Source organism: Pollachius pollachius (assembly GCF_949987615.1).
Source record: "Pollachius pollachius genome assembly, chromosome: 1".
In the NCBI taxonomy this organism is placed as follows: Eukaryota; Metazoa; Chordata; class Actinopteri; order Gadiformes; family Gadidae; genus Pollachius; species Pollachius pollachius.
In genome coordinates, this window is record NC_136934.1 from 38,730,625 (window position 1) to 38,755,450 (window position 24,826).

At 50.7% G+C, this 24,826-nt stretch overlaps 1 protein-coding gene across 3 annotated transcripts in view; it reads right to left on the reverse strand.

Annotated features, from left to right (window-relative positions):
- The window catches only part of vps13b (vacuolar protein sorting 13 homolog B), a 328,377-nt gene that overhangs the window by 13,847 nt on the left and 289,704 nt on the right, over window positions 1-24,826 (reverse strand). For 2 of the 3 annotated variants that reach the window (XM_079746792.1, XM_079746794.1), the window contains exons 47-57: window positions 21,121-21,276; window positions 17,860-18,153; window positions 14,936-15,019; window positions 13,981-14,156; window positions 9,868-10,038; window positions 6,599-6,806; window positions 5,845-6,033; window positions 5,208-5,354; window positions 2,325-2,614; window positions 1,069-1,196; window positions 399-595 (exon numbers count right to left, since the gene is read on the reverse strand). In XM_079746792.1, coding sequence (XP_079602918.1) covers window positions 399-595; window positions 1,069-1,196; window positions 2,325-2,614; window positions 5,208-5,354; window positions 5,845-6,033; window positions 6,599-6,806; window positions 9,868-10,038; window positions 13,981-14,156; window positions 14,936-15,019; window positions 17,860-18,153; window positions 21,121-21,276 — 2,040 coding nt within the window. The remainder of the gene's footprint in view (window positions 1-398; window positions 596-1,068; window positions 1,197-2,324; window positions 2,615-5,207; window positions 5,355-5,844; window positions 6,034-6,598; window positions 6,807-9,867; window positions 10,039-13,980; window positions 14,157-14,935; window positions 15,020-17,859; window positions 18,154-21,120; window positions 21,277-24,826) is intronic. The other variant, XM_079746793.1, reaches the window with a different exon arrangement.

Below are 24,826 nucleotides of genomic sequence, written 5' to 3' on the forward strand. Positions count from 1 at the left end.
ACAACCTCGAAACACAATGCCTAATAAGCCGGACCACACATACTGTCGAAGCTAACGAGCAGAAAACACAATTCCCGGTCGACACTGCACCCCAGTGCACCTTTGCACCCCGACACCCACAACCCGGCAGAGCCCGGGAGGCGACCCGGGACACAAACACACATTAGTGAGTTCACTCCTTGAAGTCTTGCTGGTGCTGTCTGAGGTCATGGGACTGAACTCCCGCTGGAGGAGGTAGTGATATGGGGAGGGGTCAAGAGTGTGTGCGTGTGTTTGTGTTCAGGGAGGGAGGGGGGACATTAACCATTATTTCTCTACCTGTCCTCATCTTTCACGTGTGTGTGTGTGTGTGTGCGTACGTGCGTGCGTGTGTGTGTGTGTGCGTGTCAATGCCCTACCTGTGTGCCAGGGCAGTTGATGTCGACGGGGTCGGTCCAGTTGGTGGCGCCGTGCTCTGAGGTGGTTTTCAGCAGCAGGGCGGGCAGAGCCTCTCTCTGCCGGCAGTCGGGGAAGCTGGAGTACTGCTGGTAGAGCTCGTGGTGCAGGGAGCCGCTGGCAGGGATGGGGCGGCAGAACACCTCAGCCCGGGGCGTGTCTGGAAGGGACCAGGGCAGGTTGGTTAGCAGGTTTGTACACTGATGAATGCGCTGCAGACCACAACATACACATCAGAGAGCGAAGGGAGCAGCCTCTGCATGGGTGAATGACGAAATTGGACTTTTGTTTAAATGATGTTACTTTTTTTCTTTTCTTATTTTGTCCCTCGAGGATAAAAACCTATTTTTCAAGAGAAACCTGTCCGGGATGGGTGGCAGCATATGAAGTGACAACGAAAAAATGCAGTGTAGCAAAATAATATCACGGCTACTAGTTTCAACTGTTTCAACTGTTTCAGATTCAGCTTGAAGCTTGCCTCCGTTTTACACTAGAAACCTATTCCATGACAGTGAGAAGGTCCTCCGTTTGCAGGCATCCCAGGCAGAGGGCTCATCACTGGGATGCTATCCCACTGCACTGGGACGGCCCACCCTCTGAGGACATATAATAAGAACAAGAAGCAGGGCCTACCCTTGAGGTTCTCCTTCAGAAGCAGGGGGATGGGACACTTGTTGTGGATGAGCATGGGCGGCCATGGGTCCTCGTTCAGGCTGAGGTACGTCACCCCGAGGTGCTCCTGGTACGTCAGCACCAAAGCCCTGAGACAAACGCAACAATAAATAGATTACACACACACACACACACAGAGTTACACACACACACACAGGCCATTGCATTACATCAGCCCCCGAGCGAGCACGTTGTAATCAACACCAATATGTCACCAATACGTCTCTCGGCCCTCCAGGGACGTCCATCGGGCAGCACCATAATTGAACACAGGCGTTGCATCTGTGCGTGTTTTTTCCCTTTTAAAACTCCTGAGTATGTGTGTGTGCGTGATTGGGTTCCTATGTGACACACACGTTCATGTCGACGGACAACACACACACACACTCACACACACACGGGGACACTTACACATTCTCACACACAACACGCACACACTAGAGGGAAACAAACACATACCCGCACGCGCATGCACACACATACACACGCACTGAAGCACAGCTGGCCAATCAAAGAACAAAAGTATGTATCTGTGAAGGAAGCCATGGTATAAAAATCCCTTTGCTCTCGGGCCCTAATTACGCACACTCTCTGTGTTCCCTGTAATGGGGAAGCTGTCCAAACAGAGTCCTGAAAGAGCTTTGTACTGGGGCCACCCCAGATGAAGACCGGCCCAGAGGAAAAAGAGAAAGACAGGAGTAGACGCATTGGGAGACGAAGAGGAGGGGAAAAAAAGAAGAAGAAAAGAGGACCGTTTGGAGGACAACGAGATGGAAGACAGGGAGCGAGCGAGAATGGGAGCCCCGCAGTGGAAACGATGAGGGCATTGCTCTCCCTGTGCTCCGTGGCTCCGTGTTGAACCGCTGACTCCACTGTGTGTCGCCGGGGGCCCGCATTGACAGTAAGCGTGATGCGGCGTTTGCCAGCCCTCCACGTCCCCACCGAGGTCGCCGCTTCACCGTGACATCAGTGTGGAGGGGCAGTGTGCGCACACCGCTGGCGGAGCTTAACACACGTGACAGATCGCTGTGTGAACTGAGTGCGAGAGAGCATGATCCGTGATCCTGTCGTGTTTCATCGACGATTGGCGACAATAGATGAGGTTTAAGGGGTGAGTGGGTGTGTGTGGGTGGGTGGGGGGGGGGGGGGGGGGGGTCGTGTCCTGGCTCCTACCTCCCTGTCTTACTCATAGATGATAGAGGACCGGCTTCACCCACCTGCTGATCAGTGCCCCTCCTCCGGCGACGGGCTCCTCCGGAACGGAGACGCTCTGCCTGGGAAAGTCTGCTCGGATCAGGGCCGGGAGGCTCCACGGGGCCCCGGCCCCGGCGTCGAGGGCCCTGGGATCCAGGCTGAAGAGCATGTGTTTGAGGGGCAGCGGGGAGACCACCTCCCCTTGAGGGCCGTCGAGGAGCTGGTCCCAGCAGGGCACCGAGCAGGGCGTGGCCGTGCCGCCCCCCACCATGGGGGGGAGGGTGAACCCGGCAGAGTCAGGGAGATCCAGAGCCTGGAGGAGAGGGAGCAAGGCACACACACACACACACACACATTAGAGAGAAACACAGCATGAGAGGAGGAACCGAGAGGAGGTGAGGAAGGAGGACAGGGGGGAGGAGAAGGGAAAGGTGCATAGTGTAGAGGAGAACAATATAAACAAGGAAGAGGAAGAGGAAGAGTAGTACTAGAGGAGTAAAAGTCACGGAGGATGGCAGAGAGAGAAAAGAGAAGAACCAGACGGAGCAAATCAGAATCAAAGGAGAAAAACAATGAGGAAAATGAGAAATAGGAGTTCCGGTTGGGGATCGGAATGTAGTGGCCGCATTAGCTTTGCTCTCCCATTACTTTTTCAAAAATAAGAAAATGAGAAATAAAAGGGAGCATATATCGAAGAGAATATACAAGATGGTAACGGCGCGATTCAGAAGCAAAAGAATAAGAAGAAGAAGAAGAAGAAGATGAAGAAGAAAAAGACCAGCAACGGCAAGCTGGAGGATGTGACAGAACGAGATACAGTGCAGAGCCGCCGTGTGACTGCGCTCCGGTCTGGTGCGCGGCGAGCCCAGCGCTAGATGAGCAGCAGAGGAGCCGTGCTGGGTTGGTTTACCAGCCAGTGAGCAGCGAGGGCTGCGGGGCCCAGGCCCTGAACATGATGATTAACCCGCGACTACAAAAGACATTCCTGCCCTTGTTTGCGGCGGGTGTTATTGTTAAGCCCATTGCCAGCGCTCTTTTCTTTTTTCCCCTCCCTTAAAGGTTTCTCAGTCAATTAGTGGTGACTGGCAGGCGATGCCATCTCCCTTCAAGAGGATCTGGGGAGCGGATGAATGATGTCACCGCGATGCTGCCGCCGCTGCCTTTGGGGACGCGCAGATGAAAGCGACAGAAGGGTGGAGGGGAAACCTGCATCCAATTCTGGGTGTTTGTCTAATGTCTCCATGAAGTGCCGTGGCCCACATGGTGAGAACCATGAGGAGAGGGAGGGAGGGAGGGAGGGAGGGAGGGAGGGAGAGGGAGGGAGGGAGGGAGGGAGGGAGGGAGGGAGAGGGAGAGGGAGAGAGAGAGAGAGAGAGAGAGAGGTGGGGGGAGCAACTTGATCTGATGGTAAAACGGCTTGATATATCCCTGCACTGTGTGTGCATGCATGTGTACGTGTGTGCGCTCCCCTTAGTTCAGAGACTTCAGCTGTCTGGGAGCGACACACAAAACACATACACAAGCATTTATTCTCTTATCCAACTCAGATGTCGAATTTATTTGTTGTAGATTATTACATATGTGGTATTATTTCTTTTTTCCCCCTCCTCTTTCATCTTTTTTGATTTCTTGCTTGCCAAATAAACCCAGCAGAATTAGACCCGGAAATATGCAGTGAAACACACAATTCAGTGAATCTGGCGGGCTGAGCCAGGGTATAACCTTAGCCTCATGTGAAAATAAATGTGTTCACTCTGTGAAACAAAGTGTACGTGCAGCACAGGCTGCACCCATAGATGATCGGTCAAATCTTCAGATAGTGTGTGTGGGTGTGTGTGTGATTGTGTGTGTGTGCACATGTGTGTGTGTGTGCGTGTGTGTGTGTGCACCAGTGGCGGCTGGTAGTTTTTAAAGTGAGGGAGGAAGGACTGCGCGCTTGGTTGCCATTGGCCTGCTTGCACTGATAGTGGCCTATTGTGGTATAAGTATGTGACACTGAAGTTGTTTTAGGGTGTTTTGGTGAACTACAAAATAGCAGGATGGGATAATTATGTGAATTGATACAAGTCCAAGAAGTGGCAGCATTGGACTTTGAAAGCTGGTAGGCAGCATGTCTTTGACTACAAGAGCAGAAGAAAAGGATGCAAAGCAAATTAGTTAAATCAGGCCTACTCTTGATTTGTAAAAGTAAATAAACAAATCTGGGCCTATTTTTGCCCTCAATGACTGAAGCTATTGGTTGTAATTTGGCTATGTTTATTTTCAGCTACAATTGTTTTAAGAAAGATAAAGAAACAATACCAAAAGTGATGCCATTTAAAATGCATCATGCTCTGAATAATTCACTTACATCCTTTCCACAATGTCAAACAGAACAGTCAGAGTAACAAACAATTAAAAGAACAACAAGAACATTATTTCACAACTATTTACATGGGCTGTAAGCCTAACATTGTTTGAGGCAAATGTGGATGTTTCAGAATGTTGGTCATGGTGTTAAGCCAATTAAGATGGAGGGACTTCATTTATAGATCAAGTCAATCCTCCTCGCGGGCTCCGCCGACCGGCCGGTGTACCTGGTCTTTGGGGGCGAGGGCGTGTGCATGGTGCGTGTGTGTGTGTGTGTACCTGGTCTTTGGGGGCGAGGGTGTGTGCATGGTGCGTGTGTGTGTGTGTACCTGGTCTTTGCGGGCGAGGGCGTGTGCATGGTGCGTGTGTGTGTGTGTACCTGGTCTTTGCGGGCGAGGGCGTGTGCATGGTGCGTGTGTGTGTGTGTACCTGGTCTTTGCGGGAGAGGGCGTGTGCATGGTGCGTGTGTGTACCTTGTCTTTCGGGGCGAGGGCGTGTGCATGGTGCGTGTGCGTGCGTAGGTGCGTGCGTGCATGTGTTTGTGCATGTGTGTGTACCTGGTCTGTGGCAGCAAGGGCCCGGTGGGCCAGCAGGGGTCTGTAGTGGATGGTGTGGGGGGTGTTGTTGAGCAGGATGGTGCGGTCCTCCACCTGCAGCACCTGGATGCCCTGCCTCACCACCGACGACACGCAGAACTGACACACCTGTGGGAGGGGGGGGGGAGAAACAGCCCCGCAGCCAGTGGAGGAGTTTAGGGGTACGTTTAAGCGGCACCACTTAACACTGGAGTTGATCACAAGCGATACATGAATATCGCTGTATTGAATTGCAAAAGCAAGGATATTACTCGCTTCCTTGTAGTTAATCCCCAAGTGTAAGCAGATGAGGAGCAGATTCATTGTAAATCACTGTACAAAGGACCAGACACTTGCAGGATTCAATAGCTTTCCATTTTGTTTGAGTGATAAATGTATGCGTGTCAGTAATGACATATCCGTTCTTCTATCAGTCACAAACTTCGCCCTCGGGGACAATAAAGTATGATAATAAAGTATGTAAAGTATGTTTAAGTCTGTGATTTGTTTTTGTATCCATTTCACACGGCAATTTCTAGTGCCGTCTATTTCAAAATAACAAACAGCAAATCTTGTAGCTTAGCATTAGACTACGCTACGCCCGCTCCACGGCCTTCACCTTCTGGCCTCCCTGCAGGGCTCCCAGGGGGATGTCTGCCTCCACGCAGCCCTCTTCGTCCAGGGTCAACATCTCGCTGCCGCTGTCCTCCTTCCAGCGCGGGGAGGTCTGCTCGTGGACCAGCTTCAGCGCCCTGGACTTGTGGACCGTGTTGGTGTGGGCCCAGTAGATCCCCACCTGGAAGGCCTGCTGGAGGACGGCAAACGATAAGAGGTCCAAGATGACACAGTGAACGGCGTGAGGGAGCACATACTCACATTCACTTCCACTACAACAACAGGACTCAATCAAACACAAAGCAGCTGTTCCTATGCATGCGCAGTGCTCCTGATTCTGACCTGCTCGGTTCGATTGAAAAGGAGGTCACTGATAACAACCGTGTTGATGATGGATGACATGGTAACAAGGGACCATGCGCTGTGAGATGGACTGCAGCAGGTCACAGGGGCTTCCCTATCGCCCCAGCTAACCACTTCAGCCATCTACCTGAGCTCTACAGGGCTTGTACATCAGAATGCATCATGGGTTGTTTCATTGGTGAAACCAGGACATCTTGAGAGGACTCAAGAGAGTTGTGTAGAGGTGAAATTCTAAATCAGCATAAATTCTCCGGGCTAATGAAAACTTTGCTCTGCCACGTCTTGCACCCGAAACACTGCAGCAGTTTCAGACACAACACACCCCCTGTACCCCTCTGGCCTTCCCATACAGAGTCCAGGGAGAGTGGAGGGTAGGGGCCGGGCCGCCCACCCACCTGGAAGTTTGGCGGCACGATGACCTTGCCAGCGGGGATCTGCAGCACGATGGTCTCCCCCTCAAACAGCCACAGGTCCCAGCGGGAGTGGTTGGCCAGCAGGGCCCAGGGCAGCAGCTCCACCAGCAGGGTGTTTAGGCCCTCCTTCCAGCAGGACAGCTTGACCTGCATGGGGCTGTCCCACTGGGCCACGGGCTCCAGGACGCTCCTGCAGGGGGAAACATGCAGCCCCTTAGTGGCAGTAATGCAGTGGGGTCAATAGGAGGAAGAGCCAAGAACCATTGCCTTCTATGTAAGACAAGTATTAGATATAAAAACAACAACATTAAAGCCGCTGGGAAGGGAAGAATTGCATTCACAGACGTGTGATTGACAGGCAAGATAGATTCCTCTAACCAATCAAGGAAGAGAGGCCCTGATTGGTTAGAAATGAGCCGGGGGTGATCTGAAATCGAAATAGTCTCATAGAGGCGAGAGGCAGCGGTCTCAGCATGCGCAGTCAACTCGAAAGAGAAACTCTCCCAGCACTTTTCACTCACTTATGACTGACAGAAGTTTACGGCAGTTCTATCAACCTGCACCGAAATGCCAAATCTTACCTCCAGCACCGTATAAGGAGTTTTTACAGGATAGTTTTGATGTTCCCCTCGGACAACTTCAGCGATTGCTACTGTCAATATGAGTGCTGACACACAAGACAATAGCAAGACGACCAGTCAGACAGATGAGAAGGCACTCTGCGCTGAGCCGTCATGTGGTGAGCTCTTAGATCATCAAGGCTCTGAACGCAGTCCAAAACATATTACTATAAATACATAATACCCTAAAACCCACTTGTAGTGCTGTAATGCTACAAGACCACATGGCTGTGTTGGCGAACAAACCCGTCCACACCACCACAAGATTAAAGGCATTGTAATTTCTCTTGGTTTGTGCTGTCCTTTGTCTTAGGGTATGCCAAAAAAAGAAGAAAACCGAGCATTTGACAATCATAAAAGGGCATTTAAATGTAATGTAGATAAACAACGCTTTTCCCACATCAGTCACACTCCACTGACCATTAACACAGTGGAAACCTCCTGCGAAACCACACATACACACACAGCAACTGTTTGCAAACAACTGATGCCGATCCAAACAGCTGTGGACCGGGCATCTGGGCGAGAAGGCTCCGATCGTACATGGGCAGAGAAACCCTAAACAGGGACACTTTTTCATGTGCCCACCGACTGCTACCACAGGCGTTTCATGGCCGTAGCGGTCTCTGTGACTCCTAAACAGAGCTGGGCGCCACACAACCAGAGGGAGACAAACAGTTCACTCAGCCCGGAGGTTCAAAGTCCCCATGCCTGGCCTCCGCCCTGTGGGGGCACCCGGCTCCTACCTAGCCAAGCCTTCCGGCCCTGTAGTGTACATCATTTTCCCGACAACATAACCCTTCACAGCGCTGTGAGGCGGTTCCCCGCTGTGACTGTTCTGTGGTGTGAGTTCATGACAGCACGCAAGGGCATGTAGAGCATGGCACACAGTGTGCGCGTGGGCTTGTGTGTGTGTGTGTGTGTGTCTGTTTCTGTGTGTGTGCGTGTGTTTGTGTTTTCATGACCTCAAGGTTAAGGGCCCAGCATAGGGCAGGGCTAATGAATCACATTACGGAGCTAATTAAGAGAAATGAGCTGGGCAGCTTCTGGCAGGGCCTGCCAACACTGGGACGCTGGTCCTCAGGGCTTTTCTCACACGCACATGCATACGCACATACCCACACTCACGCACCATTCCGTCCCACCAGTATAAGATGTTTGTTCTGTGATTGCTGAGGTGCCCCACTGCCTTGAAACTCCCAACAGAGGGGAATAAAACAACATTAACGCTTTAAACTTCCTCTAACCCTGAAGACACAATATTGACCCACCCCCACCCGAGGAGTCCGGTGGATCCAATGCTGCGCTCTCTTTCCAAACAACACAGCAACCCCGCGTTGAAAGGAGGCGAAGACAAATGTACCAGCTTATACCTCGCGCCGCGTCAGCCGACACGAATCACCATGTCCGTTTGAAAGGTATTGTTTTTATGTCAAACTCCGTTCTTTGCCTCTTCCTTCATAACAAGTATTGGACATTTTAGTCCTGGGCAAACTGTCAGGTCCCATCAGAGAGGACGGGCCTTGCCCTTGGGCTCGTGTTTTAATGGGCAAACATCACTGGCTGGGGAGGGAGGTCTGACTGACAGACAAACCCAGCACAAAACCACCACAGATCAACCATCCACTGGGACCTCAGTGTGTGTGTGTGTGTGTTTGTGTGTGCTTAAAAGACCACTATGCATGTATGAAATATCAAGGTAAGCCACATGTGTAGCAGAGATGTGGTACATTGTGTGCATGCGTTTGAGCACATTATAGTGTGCGTGTGTGTGTGTGTGTGTGTGTGTGTGTGTGTGTGTGTGTGTGTCTGTGGGTATGTATTTGCATGCCTTTTGCTGAGGATGTGGGCAAGCATTGTACTTACTGCTATCAAGATGTGATTGCCTTGTGATAAAAGACATACCCACACAAACACACACACACACACACACTCACACACCCATATATATACACTAGCCCTCCTTAACACACAAACGAACAAAAAGCGGGCTTGGGAACCCGGGCTGAGTTCTGAGGGAATGTGAAGCCCTTTGCCATGTGTGCGCATGGAGGACTTTGCTTGTGACAGCTCTAATCTGTGGCCCGCTGGGGACAGCAGGAAGCCTGCTTGTGTATAAGCCTGCACAGATCTGCCATGTCGCAGCGGCACGCTTTTTATTATGTGAACAAAGAGACAGCAATTAAATAGAAACCTCTGGTATAAAAGACCCGTCTTGAGCATTTCTGGATCTTTCTGACAAGGGGTTGAGTGTCAACTGAAATAATTTAATGCTTGCTTCAAGATTTATTAAAAACATCTACGGGCAACGCACACTGAGTTCGGGGGCAGAATCCCATTGAAGACTAAACATGATGCTAACCGAACATCATAACGCATCCTCAGAGACAGGCTTGTGGCGCTTTTTGTCTTTCTGATGCGTTCAGAGTTGGCGCCATGTACATGGACCCACAAAATAGGACATGTCTCTCGGCAAGGAGTCGAACCCATCATGAACGTTGCGTTGAGCAAACCTCTCTCTCTCTGTGTGTGTGTGGATCAAGAGCAAATGGCTCGCGACTCATCTACCTGACCCTGTGGTAGACCATGTGGAGGGGGCTGGGTCAGCGTTGGCGTTGGGGTGAGCCATACCTTTCCGTGTCCTTAGAGATGTAGGGCCAGGGCGTCTCTGTGGTGGACGCGGCGCCGTAGAAGTCCTCCAGCACTTTCTGGGGCTTCTCCGTCCCGCCCGCCTTGTTGACGATCTGCTTGATAAGGCCGGTGGAGATGGGCACGGCGTAGTGGGAGGCGTCCTCCTCTTCCCTGGGGGAGGCAAACACAACCACGACACAACACAGCGGCGTGAACATGACAGCCCAGTGAAGGGGGTTCTTAGCGGGCCGTGGGAGATGACTTTGGGGGGACGGGGGGGACGTGGGGGGGGGGTCATGTGGTCGACGGCTTCGAAGAGCGTTGGTGTACTTTGTGGCCAACGACATGAACGGCGCAGACGTCGGCCTTCGTAAACCGCGGGGGACATCTTGCGACCGTCGGTGACCGTCCGCATTGTTCGCTGGCTGGGAGCGCACCGAGCGACCCCCGGTTCACCTCCCTCCTTCCCCGGGTCCCCGGAAACCTCAACGTGGAGTTGAATCTCTCCCTTTGTTTCGATTCCTCCCGCTGCCTTGCACTTTTTCCTCCCGCGAGTGGTAATTCACCACGGTCACAGTAGAGGCTCAGCAGCAGTCAATAATCCTATTGGGTTGTGGAGCCCCAGACACTGGTCAATTATGGCTTTGAAACAAACAAACTGTCCAAAGTGTCTAATGGCAGCCTGTGTTTGGGCGGCATCTAGTTTCACTTGGCTGAAGGAGTCGGGTCCACTCCGCCCCGGGGGGGGGAGATTATTAATAGAGCCTATTGTGCTGAACAGGGAACGCCAGGGCCTGTTTGGTTACAGGTCTGCTTGAGGAGAAGCAGAAGAGCTAAGCTTTGCATGCGTGTGTGCGTGCTTGCGGATGTGTGAGTGTGTGTGTGAAGGGTTTGAAGAGAGGGTACGAGAGGATGATTCTGGGGTGATCATTGTCGGTCATGGAGGGTACATCATATAGAAGGGGATGGAGGGGACAGTTTCTGGTTCAGCCTCTCTCTCTCTCTCTCTCTCTCTCTCTCTCTCTCTCTCTCTCTCTCTCTCTCTCTCTCTCTCTCTCTCTCTCTCTCTCTCTCTCTCTCTCTCTCTCTCTCTCTCTCTCTCTCTCCCCCCCCCCCCCCCCCCCCTCTCTGTCTGTTGTGTTTGGGTTGGACCGCAGACGGCCTCTCTCGCTACCTCGTCCATTAGAGGCCACAGTTATGTGTAATTACAGGAAGGAAAGAGGAGCTGCCGGCCCACACAGCACCGGGATCAGCTCTGATTGGATCAGCCCCGGAGTTGGGGGATTTGGGGAGAAGGGGACATGGGGGGGGGGGGGGGGGGGGTAGAGAGAGACATGTTCCCGACTTCAAGAGGAGGTTTTATGTGAACGTGAGCTTGGGTGTGAGTGTGCGTAAAGAGACATTTCAAATAATGGACAGGGTGGTGGCGGAGTATGTGGAGGAGTGCTAAGATGAGGCATGAACACCAAGCGAGGGGGGGTTCAGTTGATGATGAGTCAGGAAGGGGGGGGGGGGGGGGGGGGGGGGCGTGGGCGTTAAGGGCAGCTTTTAGTGCGGTCTCTACAGGGGACGGCTCGTAAACACGAGGAGCCTTGCGGTCGACATCCTGAAGAGACGCAGCGGTTAGCTGTCGCCGAGCCGGGCCTTGATGGGCGAGAGAGAGAGAGAGAGGAAGAGAGAGACAGAGAGAGAGAGAGAGGAAGAGAGAGAGAGAGAGGAGAGAGAGAGAGAGAGAGAGAGAGAGAGAGAGAGAGAGAGAGAGAGAGAGAGAGAGAGAGAGAGAGAGAGAGAGAGAGAGGGACGATGACCCCTCCAACAACAGAATACAGAAATATCCCCAGTCACAGCATGTCCGCCGCGGTTGCTTTATGGCAGCCAGCATCAAAACAAACTTTGTGACTAGATACCTAAACACTGGTTAATGGAGCGGGGGGGAGAGGGGGAGGGACCGCTAGACTCAACCCGCCGTTTCCCTGTTGCTTGTTCCAAACAAGGCCAGACAGCACCAGAAAGGGGATTTGTCACCAGGGAACACACGTCAAACACGTCAACACAGATGTACAGTAGGAATATCGGTAAACATTGTGTGAGTGTGTGTGTTTGTTTAATATTACCATTTGGAAATTTAGGACAAAAACTTAAATTCCAGTATAGGGTCTTAACGAGCAGGTAGGGATAGAGATCTTGCGTAAAGATCCTTTCATGTAAACTTGTGAACATTTGTATCCTGTCCAGCTCAGTCAGTCAGGAAAAGGCCTTTCTACTGACAAATTGTCTTTTACGAGGACTTTACTCCTAATTTCTATGAAACAAAACACATATTGAAGTAAAGCGATGAACCTCGTCGCAAGTACAGTACGACATTAATAACTTTAGAAACCCTAGAAGTTTGCAGCGTGCACAAATGACTTATTATGTCTCAGATGACCACCAAAGTGTCTGTAGCGATGGCAAATCAGCTTAAGTCGCGAGGAACATTTGTTTTCCATTGAGGGATCGGCAAAGCACAGCGTCGGGGAGACAAGGCAGACGCTGTGGGAGCGGGGCGACGCTGGTCCTCTCCACACTTGTTTGGAGCTTGTGGTGTCTGAGAAGCTTTCCCTGGTGCAAGACGATATGGACAACATGTCCGCGCGTGGGCACCGTCTGCTATAAAAATGAAATAAATAAAAAACCCAAAGAGCACGGAGACCAAATCACAGTCCCTGTGATGTCTGTGTCTGTGATGAGGTGGTGGGGACTGTCACACTCACACTGGAACGGGCAAACATGGTCTGACCGAGACAGATCATGGGCATAGACCACACAATCACAGGAGTGCGTACGTTCATACGGTGCTCATCCACCCACACACACATTCCTCTACCATGTACAAACATACCGACACACACACACACACACACGCACCAGTGTCCGGAACCCTGCCATCTGTTAGGCCAATTATCTAAATTAGTTGGCCCAATCGGCTGGAACGAGTGGTGAATATCAGAGACGGACTAGACGATTCGCTTCCCTCTTCTTATGAAAACATGACTGGATTTTTACTGAATAACCCCCCCTACCCCTGATGCTGGCTGAAAGTCATCAGTATGTGGTGTGAATGTAAGTCTCTCTCTCTCTCTCTCTCTCTCTCTCTCTCTCTGGGGTACTTTTGGCATGGGAAGCATACTTTTACATTGCCAACGCAAGGGTGAAATAAAAACAATAAAAAGTGTGTCTCCTTCTCTCTCTCCCTCCCTCCCTCCCTCCCTCCCTCCCTCCTTCCCACCCACCCACCCACCCCCTGGCAGACCCAGGGACAGGGCTCTGGCAGCACGCAGCCTCCAGCGGTGGCTGGCTGCTGGGATGCTGACGCTGTGGGAACCTGAGACAGTGGCCACCCTCCTCAGTGAGGGTGTCATCTCTTTGAGTGTGAGTGCCGCACCAAAAACAGAAGCGTGGGGCCCCTGATGACCCCCCAGACGCTGCATGGTGCCAGCACGGGGGAGTGTCTCCTGTTACCACAGAACGATGACACGTTGTGAGTACGGGAGAACACATGGGCAGAGTTCTGGGAACAGGGCGAGGGATGGGACGTTAGCATGGGTTACCGGTAGTGATGTAGTCTAGAGCATGAGGTGGAGCCTGGAATAGGAACTGAATTAATTTCCAAAACTATTGGCCCCCATTTGCCTCATATACTATTTCACCATACCTCAGGGAACAGCGACAGTAATAGAAGGGGGCATGTTTAAAGGGAAAAACAGTTTTGAAACGTCTGCATACTGGATCTCTTTTAGGGATTATACAGTCTTTTCCTGGAGTCAGAAGTGATGGATGACTTTGGTTGTTCACGTGTCCCTTGGCAGCTATCTCTGCGATGTCTTAGGGCTTTAGGTCTCTAGAGATACCATGGCAGTCCTGGTCTAATATGTTATATCTACCCATGAGTAGTGTGTTTCTTCATACCGCCTGCTTCAGAAGAGGAATTTGTGTGTGGTGTGTGTGGATTCAAAAGGAGATGCAGTTCCTTTTTTGGTTATTTTTGGACAAAGACCATAAACACTAATACATAAAAAACCAAAAAACAAAAGAACACACTTGCATTGTGGGTAGAGTAGTTTTCCACGTTACCTGGCCTGGAAGGTGAGGTGGTGCGTGAGGTCGGCCTCTGAGTTCAGCAGCGGCTCCTGCTGGCCCTGGCCCTGGATCACCTGGCTCTCCTTCAGCCCCAGGCTCCTCTTCTCCATGTGGACGATGACGGGGTCCGGCAGGTGGCTCCGCATCACGAACAAGGGGCTGAACACCACCTGAGGCCACGGGCAGATGGGGACACTCAGAGCCTACAAGGCAGGAACTACACACATTAACACACACTGACCACCGCGTGAACCAGTGCTTTGTAGTAGTGCCCCTGACCTAACAGTATCTATAAAGAAACAAGTATCAGCGTCTGGGGGGCTGGACCTTTGGATTGATTCACTGGGAATCAATGATGTGTTTATTTAATATCTTTTGGATAAATGTTCGTTTTTTGGGATCAATATCAAATTCCCCAAAGGGTGACATTTCCTTACACGCGGTGGAACTCTAGTTCCCTGGAACACTGTGTGTGAGCATGCTTTTGTTAGGCCTTTGTTTGTGTAGGTAATTAATAACACATTGTTCTCGTTACCTAGTGGAAGCAGTAGATGCCTATGTGTAAATATACACTAGCGTAATTGCACACTGGGGTAGATTTAATCACTGCGGGTGTTAATTCCTGGACTGGCGTTGCAGCTGCCGTAGCCAAACACAATAATAACAGGTTTCAAAACAAAACCTCAACTTAATGTCTAAATGATGAAATGGGCTTTGAGCGGACTTAATGAACTGTAATGTTGAGCTGCACCACAGCATGGTGCATGTGCACATTGAGCAGTGTGTGTGTGTGTGTGTGTGTGTGTGTGTGTGTATGTATGCGTGGCTCTGAGTGTGGGTGTGTTTGTGTGTGTGTAAGTACATGCATGCGTCTGTGAGTGAATGTGTATGTTTGTGAGTGCCTGCGTGGCACTTTGTGTGTGTGTGTGTGTGTGTGTGTGACACTCACGACTCTCTGTTGCAGAGGAGAATGTGGTTCGATGGTGATGAGGGTACACCACACGTAGAGCAAACACCCACTGGAGCACGGCACCTGCACGTAAGGAAACAGACTCACTGCTGTAGGGGGTTTCCAACACAACGTTTCAAGGGTGCTCTCTTCTTCCCTTTTAGTGATGGCACGGCAAATAAATGGCCAGGGTTCACATGAGGTCAACAAGCTGGTGTCTGTGTGTGGTTGTGTGTGTGTGTGTGTGTCTGTCTGTGTTTGGGTTTGCTTGTGCATGTGTGTGTGTGTGTGTGTGTGTGTGTGTGTGTGTGTGTGTGTGTGTGTGTGTGTGTGTGTGTGTGTGTGTGTGTGTATGTGTGTGTTTGTGTGTGTTTGTGTGTGCGTGTCTGTGTTTGGGTGTGCGGGCTCCTGTGCAAGTGTGTGTGTGTGTCTTTGTTTGGGTGTGCGTGTGTGTGTCTATGTTTGTGTGTGCATGTGTCTGTGTGGGTGGGGGGCTCAGAGAAACAATGACAAATGTGCTTGGCCTATGTTTTGGTTTAGCGATATTCACAGCCTTCATGTGACTGGATAAAAGCGTTTGAGACTAATTCCATTCCGTTCCAGCAAGAAGCAAAGGCTTGAGGGTGCTGGCCCACCCTTAAGGACATCAGGCTCTTAATGTGTCCCTGGTGTCCCCTGATCAGCTCCTCTGTGTGAAAGCCTTGCCCCTGACAATGTGGGCCAATGCAGTATGAGTGCATTAACAATAGAGCAGGGATGTTGGCAGAGAGAGAGTGAATGGCACGGCGATGATTATTCTGAGAGGATGCAAACAGGGAGAGTAAACACTGAGATCTGTCATGTTTCTGGCTCGGACTAAGACATAAGAGAAGAGATAAGATAAAGGGATGCATAGCTTCAGGTCAAGGAGGTAATTCATACGGGCAGACGTTATCTGGCTGGCACGGCAGTGCGGCTGTGATTCCATCCACTATAAACAACCTCATCCATGGAGGGGAGGTTACAGCGACCCGCTGGCTCTCCTTGAGGATGAAACACCAGGGCAATGGGAGAAACCTCAGCCATTAGGGAGGAGGAGGAGGAGGAGGAGGACGGTGAGATAGGGAAAGATCGAAGATGCCGATAGAGAGAAGGGGAGGTCGAGGGAGGGAGAGACAGAAGGTATCAAGAAGGAGAGTGTATGGGTGGGAGGGATATATCTAGCTTGGATTACAGGCCAGAGATAGAGAGGGAAGTTAAAGATTGATGTGGAGAGAGTGAGAGATAGAGAGAGAGAGATAGAGAGAACTGAAGAAGCGGCTACTAGTTATGACATCGCTCTCGTTCTGAGCCAATGGGTGATGAACGGCTGCTCGGAAGGGAGAGAAGAGAGAGCGGGAGCTAGGTTCCAACTGATGAAAGAGATGATTCAAATACATGCAGGGAAGCTGCAGCAGCATAAAGTCATGCAATATACACCACTTCCAGCTACCGCCATCCGGTCAAAGGTTCAGAGTATCACTCGCAGATAAAAACATCTATAAAGATTTGTTGCCATCAAATATTTAGGGCAACCCTTTTAGAAGCCAGCCTGGTACCCAAGCACACGGCATTTTATACACATTATAAAACCCTGATTCAATCCTCCCCCTCTAGTACCTGGTACCTGGTTTAATGTGTCTGGACGTGACGCGTTTTGTTTTTTAATGTATCCATCTTTGGATGGCAGACTTCAGCATATGAAAGCAGAGACACATCTCACTTTTGCATGGCAATGAAGACAATTAAGTATTTTCTCTTCTATTCTAAAGCGCACAAGCACAGGGAGAGAGTGAGGAGAGCAAGAGATAAAAATGGATACCTCAGGGGGAAGTGAGCGGAGAGTGAGCGTGTGTTTGTGCATGTGTCTGTGTTTCTGTGTGTGTGTGTGTGTAATCATTCGGCTGTGTGAAAGTGCCTTCAAAGCCTTCCCCCCCCCCCCCCCCCATCCCCCCCACCCCAGTGCCCACATATCTCTGTGTGTTTCCTGTCCGGGCCGTGTTGTTATGAGTGCCTGTAAACTGTGTTCTCCAACAGCTCGCCGCTGCGACTAGGGGACCGAGAGCGGGCCCTTTGAAGGCCCAATCTCGCGTGGGGATCTGCATCAGCTCCCTACTGGAGGAACACCAGGGGGGCCCCGTCCCCTGGGGCCCACCCAGGCAGGCAGAGGAGCGGGGGAGGATCCGGTCCCAGTTGGTGGTCCGGTCAGCGTCTCCAAACATGGACACTGTATTTGTATTGTTAAAAGTGTACGGGGGGGGGAGGGATTGAGGGTCGCTTTGTGTTTGCAATGTGTGTGTAAGTGCATGCATATTATGCCTGTCTGCTGCAATTTTGAACCTCGGCTATTTTAGTTCGCTGCTGCTGGACAGTGTGGTGACACGGAAATCCCAAGGACACCACCGCCGTCCACTGTGGCTTGGCACTCTGGGGGCCCGAAGGCATATGGGGCCAATCCAAACACATACAGATGAAGGGACAGCAACCCAGCAATTTGAATGCGCCCACGGTGCCTTTGTGACGCATCAAAAACCAACAGACATAGCAGAGCTTTGTAGGGCTCAGCTGTTGTTCTGTTACAAGCCACCCGTGATCTGGCCAGGTAATCAGGTGGTCGATTGTTATGTTCCTCTTGTATTCTAGGAAAGACTCAATTGTAGTGTACTATAAGGAGTAATATTTTCTGATTCTCTCTGATCCAGTCCAGTTCTTGATTTTATTTGAAACAAGTTGCGGAGCACTGTTTGTAGCTTCCCTTTTTGATTTTATGCTTTAATTATCCACATTATAATCTCATGGCAAGGCGCAGTGGATGCAAGCGTCTGCTGAATGACTCAAAGTCAACGTGCTCACGCGGGTATGATAAGGTAGAGTGAGTTAGCGTCAGTGTGTCAGAGCCACCTTACCTGCACCACAGAGCTACTGCCAGCACCGCCTCCTCCAGCTCCGGCCCGCTCGCCCTCCCCCCGGTCCAGCCTCAGGTCCTGGGACCAGTCGTCGTCGCCGCGGGCCCGGACGCACAGCTCCGTCATCTCGGCGTCCTCCAGCACATAGGAGGGCAGCATGGCCCGCGCCTCCAGGCAGTCGCAGTGCTCCCGCACCACCGTCTGGCCGTCGGCGCCCACATAGTGCTGCACCACCCGCAGCTCGATGTCCTGGGACAGGTAGCTGCACATCAGCTGGCGCCCGCAGATGGTGATCTGGAGAGAGAGAGAGAGAGAGAGAGAGAGAGAGAGAGAGACTTAACATTCCCTCGCACCACATACTGATGACTCTCAGCCAGTACCAGGGGTGGGGGGTTATTCAGTAGAATCTAGTCATGTTTTCTGAAGACGAGGGGAAGAGGGAAGGGATTGAGGGAGCGACGAAGACAGACAAACAGAGAGAGAGAGCGAAAGAAATTCAGAAACAGAGAGCACTTGCTCAACACTCCCTCACACCACATCATAGAGCAGGAAAAAAATGCATTCATCTTTGATAATCATTGTCCAAACCACAGTCATCAACGTCTTCTTCTCTAACAAGGCCATCTACAACATGGTCTTCAAAACACACAACAACAATGACGTAGTCCACAGATGATTAAAACTCCCTGCTGCTGATACAACAGATCCTCCTGAATGCATCTGATGAGCATCTGGATGTTACAAGCCTGTTGCTGGGGCCAGACCAATAGTTGAACTTTGTTGTTAAATTATTGCCTTTGGGATTAGCCTCGCACACTCACCCCTACACACAGATCACCTCTCATCTGGAACCGGCATATCTAATGGAGAATTGATAGTTTCCACCACCCTCTTACTGTAAGCGTGTGCGTGCATGTGTTGCCGTGTATGCGTTCTAGTATTCATAAGCCTGTGTGTCTGTGTGTGCAACGCATCAGTGTGTGCTTAACTGTGTGCACATGAGCGTACGGAGCTGTCCGAGTGTGTGTATGAATGTCTGCCTGTATGGTTGTGTGTGTGTGTTTGAGTGCGTGTGTGTGTGCATGCGTGTGTGTGCATGTGCATCTTTGTGTGTCCGCGCTTGCGCGTGTGTGTACGTGTGTGTTAGTGTGTGTGTCTATGTGTGTGTGTGTGTTTGACTGTGTCTGCACGTGCGTCTGTGTGGGTGTGTGTGTGTGTGTGTACGTGTGTCTGCGGGTGTGTACATGTGTGTGTGGCTGTGATAATGATCTCGGGGGGAGGTAGGGAGATGTAATGAGGGGCAGCTCCTCCTGCTCATCAATCAGCCCTCCGCGCCCACTCCCCCCGGCCCCGCCTCCGTTGGGTCCAACGGGGAGACACACACACACAACCTGACACAGACAGAGGAAGGTTTTACCCCCCTCTCCATCTCCCTACAGTCCCTACCGCTTCAATTTGCCCCTCAAGAAACTGACAGGCGGACGTACACAAATGAAAGTGGAGAGGGGTCGGTCTGTGTTAAGACGACAGAGCAGTGAAGAGCGGGACGTGACTGAGCTGAGAGCTACGCTGCCCAGAGAAACAGGGGGGAAATGTTACGAGAAACACAGAATGAAAATGTATATACATCCAACGGAAAAACCTACTGAAGGCAAACGACCATTATGAAATTTGGAACGGGAAAACAAATCGACCTCCAATAAAAATAAGCCCTTATTGATATCGACGCATTCAGTTTTAAGCACTGTGTTTACATTCCGCTTAGTGGACATCTGCGTACGAAAAGACTTGGCACGACACATGCCCAACTTTTCACTTTGCGGAGACACGGACTCATGACTAAAACATTTCGGTACGGTTTCACACTTTTGTGCTTGATTTTACAGCCCATCGTTTTAAATATTTGCAAACAATGGGATCAAGGAGTCGCGGACAGTGCATCCGAGGAAAGTCAACGTCTGCGCTGTGCGCGGCGCCGACTCAGAGAGTGGCCCCTCACGTAGCGGGCCGCGCACCACGTACCCCCCTGGCTCCCAGCTCGCCTGCCTCCGAGACCGCCCCGGGCTCGCAGGACGCCCTGTGATGTGTCTGCTCTGTGATGTGGGCGAGTACACGAATAAATCAGTGTCACATTAATGTACGCCGGAGATTTCTCAACTGCAGTCGGCACCAGGGAGCACTGTGAACAATAAAAGCACATCACAATAAAAGCGCTATGTGGCTATGGGTGTGTTGGTGCTTGTGTGTGTTGGCGGGGGGGGGGGGCATGAGTAGTGTGCGCGATACACTTTCACCCGGTTGATACACTGCCACTGGAAACTGGGAGGGGTGAAGTTCCCAGTGGATGAACTAGCGGACCAGTCATATGTCTGGATGCCATGTTATCTGACGTGTAGTCTAAACAGTACAAGGGTGGCGTGTGTCTGTGATGTGTGTGTGTGGGTAATCTAAAGGTAGAGGAGGCTTCTGGAAAACAAACAAGGCTGGGAACGTCTGGGGGACACAGGAACAGGGACATGTCATGTGACACCAGACTCATGCACACAGCGTGACCAACTTCCATGCCCGCCCTTCAGTCATCGCAGGGCAGGCTCCTTGTTTGTGTGATCCGCGCTGATGGCTAAACCCATTATTCGCGTGATTCACCCCTGAATTCTTTCCGATGTTGTGTAGGCGGCGAGCGGCGTGGCCGCGATGTGCACAAGCAAAACAAAATCAATCTTTCAGACATGACCCGTGTTCCTAGTAACTGGGAGACGGGTGGTTTATGGGCCTGGTTGGCCTGGGGGGGGGGGGGGGGGGGGGGGGGGGGGGAGGGTAAAACGCTTTTGTTTTTAGTGCTACAACACGTACTACGAAAACCCAGCAGAACGCAGTCTGCTTCTCATAAGGAACAATATCATAACACTGCACATGGCCGTGGCGCATCAAAGAGTCAGGGAAGGAAATAGGGTTTGGTACAGACAGACGACAAAAAGCAGTCCTGCTGGGCATAACAACGTAACTCCCTTCTCCTGATTTTAATAATGCAACAATTCAAAAATTAAACACACTTGTGTATCGTTGTGTGTTGGTCGAAAAATATCGTCGGAATATTTCAAACTATTGTAATTCAAACTGTGCGGAACGGGACCTTCGCAAAACAATACGCACGCAATGAAACACTTGCACAACATCTGGCTGCTGATCACTGCAACAGCACCCCCTGTATGAACCTGGGCCTAGGGGGGCCTTCCTCAAACAGCCGCACCGGAGGCCTACCTGCTTCTGGACCCCGTTGAGCTGCGTCACCTTGATGACGAGCGAGGCCGTGCGGCCCTTGTACTGGATGGTTCTCAGCAGGGTGCCGGCGTTGTCCACGCTGAAGGGCTCCGACCAGCGCCAGTTTCCCCAGCCCTCGATGCAGATGTGCAGCAGCTGTTTGAAAAAAGACACGACACCAGCACAGAGAGTGAGGGAGGGAGAGAGGGAGAGGGGCATGAGTGACAGATGCACCACAGAGACAGATAGGGGAACACATGGACAGATTGATGTGGCCCGACAGACGGCCCCACAGGTCGGCTAAAATAGGCAGAAGGAAGGAAATCTTGGGACAGACAGATGGACAGAAGAGTCCAGACATCAGGGGTTAGTCTCTGTGCCCTTCTATTTATCCCAGAGCAAAAGGCGGGTAAACAAGCCGAGTCTGTGTTTAGGCGATTTGGCCGCGGAGAAAGGAATGACAGAGTTCCTGTTTACTGTTGCCGAGCAGGGACACACAGGCTGCCGTTGGCTATTGAACCATCACACACACCCACACACACTAGACTACTCCGAGGAAAACAGCTGATGTGGAAGCTCATTTGGGTTACGTGTGTCAGACTGCGTGTGTCTATTTCTGCGCTCGCGTGTGTGTCTGCGTGTGTGTGTCTGTTTGTGTGTGTGTCTGTTTGGATGTGGCAGGCTGTGTTCTCCACAAGTTCTAAATATGAGGCATATAGGTTAGCTCTGATCCGTCATTGCTTCGTACCCATCACTCCAGAGCCGACCAGATCAATGCATGTGGCTTGGGTTTCTCAGCAGATACACAGACGAGGAAGAAGAAGTGTACTCAATGGACGATTATCTTTTGACCCAGAAACATGGAGAGAGCGGTAGCCATTATACAAATGTTTGCCAACCCCCCTGCGCGTTTATGATGCATTTGCCCTGCAGAATTTTCCAAAGAATTCTCATTCTCCACAACATCAACAAGTTATCGGTCAATCCAATCCGGCCGGTAACAATAAAAAAGAGATTCCCCTCAAGACCGTGGTTGGCATATATAGACAGCGAGACACTGGTATGACACACAAGCGCGCCCACGCAAAAAACACAGACAGACACACACAAATGCACGCACGCACACACACACACACACACACATACACACACACAAACGGGGTGTTAGCGGCGTGCAGGTCACCAGCGGGAGCCTCTCATCTGCTCTTTAGTGAGTTCATTCCCCGTCATCTACACTGATGTCCCCCCCGACCCCCCCACCCCTCAGGATGTTGAGCGGTACACGACACTACGAGTAAATCCCCTCTGTCAAACACTGCGAGTGTTGTCATGGGGACAAAGGCCCACAGTACGGGAGCGGATCATAAATATACAGCCACTTCTAAGGCCTTCTCCCCCTCTCCCGAGGCAACAAGGTTGACCTCCGACCCCAGTGAACTCTTGCGTGCTGGCTACGCTGCCAACACAACTTAAAACGTGACAGGATGAGAGAGCGAAAGAGAGAGATGAGAGAGAAAGAGGGGGGGAATTAAAGAAACAGAGAGGCGGAAATTAGGCAGATTAGATTGAGTGAAGGAAGACCTTTGCTGAGAGCGTTGATCAAACAATATATATAGATATTCTTTAATGCGACAGCGATTTACACAGTGACACATCGCCTCAATGTGCCAAACATTTATCGGAGCTGTTGAAAGGGAAAACAAATTACCCGTGGGTTCAGAGAGCACCGTTCCCCTCTTAGCCGAGACCTTTCGCGTTCCTCACGGCGTCGCACTCGCCACTCGCTGTTTGAAGACGGATTTCATTACAATAACATGCTTAATCAAAGCCGGCGTTTACCGGCATCTCTTTCAAGATCCGTCGGCTGCCTCCCTTCCCAAAGCATGTGTCTCGATGATGACATCACTGCTCAGATCCACAACCTCGTTGGACCTGGGCCCGTACTAGTGTCGCGGGGTGTGAAGAAACCAGGTGGAGGAGGTCACCGCTCCGACCCTATCAGCTCCCGGCATCGAGACTGACCAGAGTCCCGGCGAGAAGCCTCGTCCAATCAAACGGTTACCACCACGATGCTTTCAGCAACAACAACAACAACAATCGGGTTCCTTCCCGGTCCCTCTGTGTTCACCAGGGGACCAGCATGTTTGGAAACTGTTGTGCAGCCGGGCCAGAACCTCTCATGAATGAAACATCAGATCTCAGTATGTTTGTTGTGGTTCATCGCTGCACAATGATCTGGCCTCAACGACCTTTGAGGGAGGAGTCACGGTAACGTCTCCTGTCACACTTCAAAACGCCCTGTGGCTGTCGTCATTCACGTCCCAGCGGTGTTGACGTGCAAGGGAACGCAAGATACATGAATACAAGATCAAGGAAAGGCTGCTGTGGTAGCCACGGACTAATCAGAACGCTGTGACAACAGACTAGGACTTGCCGATTTGTTTAAGGCGTGACCAAACCCAAAAGCTACAGTGGAGTTGAAGCCTGTCCATGCATTAATTACCCATGGTAGGTTTTAGTTTACCAAGCTGTCATTGGTACTAAGATTGAGGGCATGTTCCAAGCTCAAAGGACTGGCGAGTAGGCTGCAGTGCTTGTAAAAGCGATGTGGGAATGGTTAGACAAGGCCACTTTGCCAAGATAACTAAGGCCAAAAGTGGCCGTTTTTTTTGGCCACATGTGACACATCAGATTTTATTCTGAACAGTATAAACAACAGATATCACATGGAATCTGATCTTATTTATAATCACATCTGAGCCACATTTGTATGCGGTTCTAGATCTGTCACATATCTGATATCAGGCCATGCAACCGCAACGTAAACAGTAAAAAAAAATCTGATCTGAGCAAAATAGAGCGGTTGACGTGTAACATGAACATAGCTGTATGGCCAACAGGTGAACTGAACTCGACCCCGAGACAGAGCACGCTGAGACACACACAAGTTTACATTTATCTCATAATTATTTAATAATCTGATGCCAACCAAGTGAAATATCATGATATGTATCATTTATCATTATCCAACTATTTACAGCAGAGGAATTAAGGGCACTATAGTACACAAAAATACTCGTCAATATGACACAACATTCTTGGAGGAGGGAGTTATTTTATATTGAAAAATGAATCACTATTAGCTTCCAAGCAGCTCATATGCCCACTCTCTGGTTGATAAGAAAATAAAAAAACAAAAACAAGAAACCCATCCATCATTTAATAAAGCTATCAAGGGGAAGCTCAGCCCTGTTCTAATGTTAAGTGAACAGAACATACGTGTAGTAGAGATTGGCAGAATATGATTTATTTTGCTACATTTTACCACAAAGTTCCATAAAAGCCAAGATAAAGTGATGAATACATAGGCCATATTTATCAGTTCATCTCTTCTCTTGCAGGGATGGTACACGTGACATTAACTGCGACGTAAACCGTGTATACTGAGCATCTAAACAGCAAAGGGCACAACAGATAACCGTACACAGCGCTCTCATAAGTAGCACATCTGATTTGAAAGAAACACCACAGCACAAATCCCCAGTACAACCCCCCCACCCTTTTCTGTGCTAAATCCAGAGGGATAGAGTGTGATTAAGGTTGGCTAATGTCGCTCAACTATTCCCAGCTTTCCAGCACATTCCTGGCCTCCAGCTAACTCACCAAAGGGATATGCTTAGGCATCATTAAACTGTCCAGTAACCAC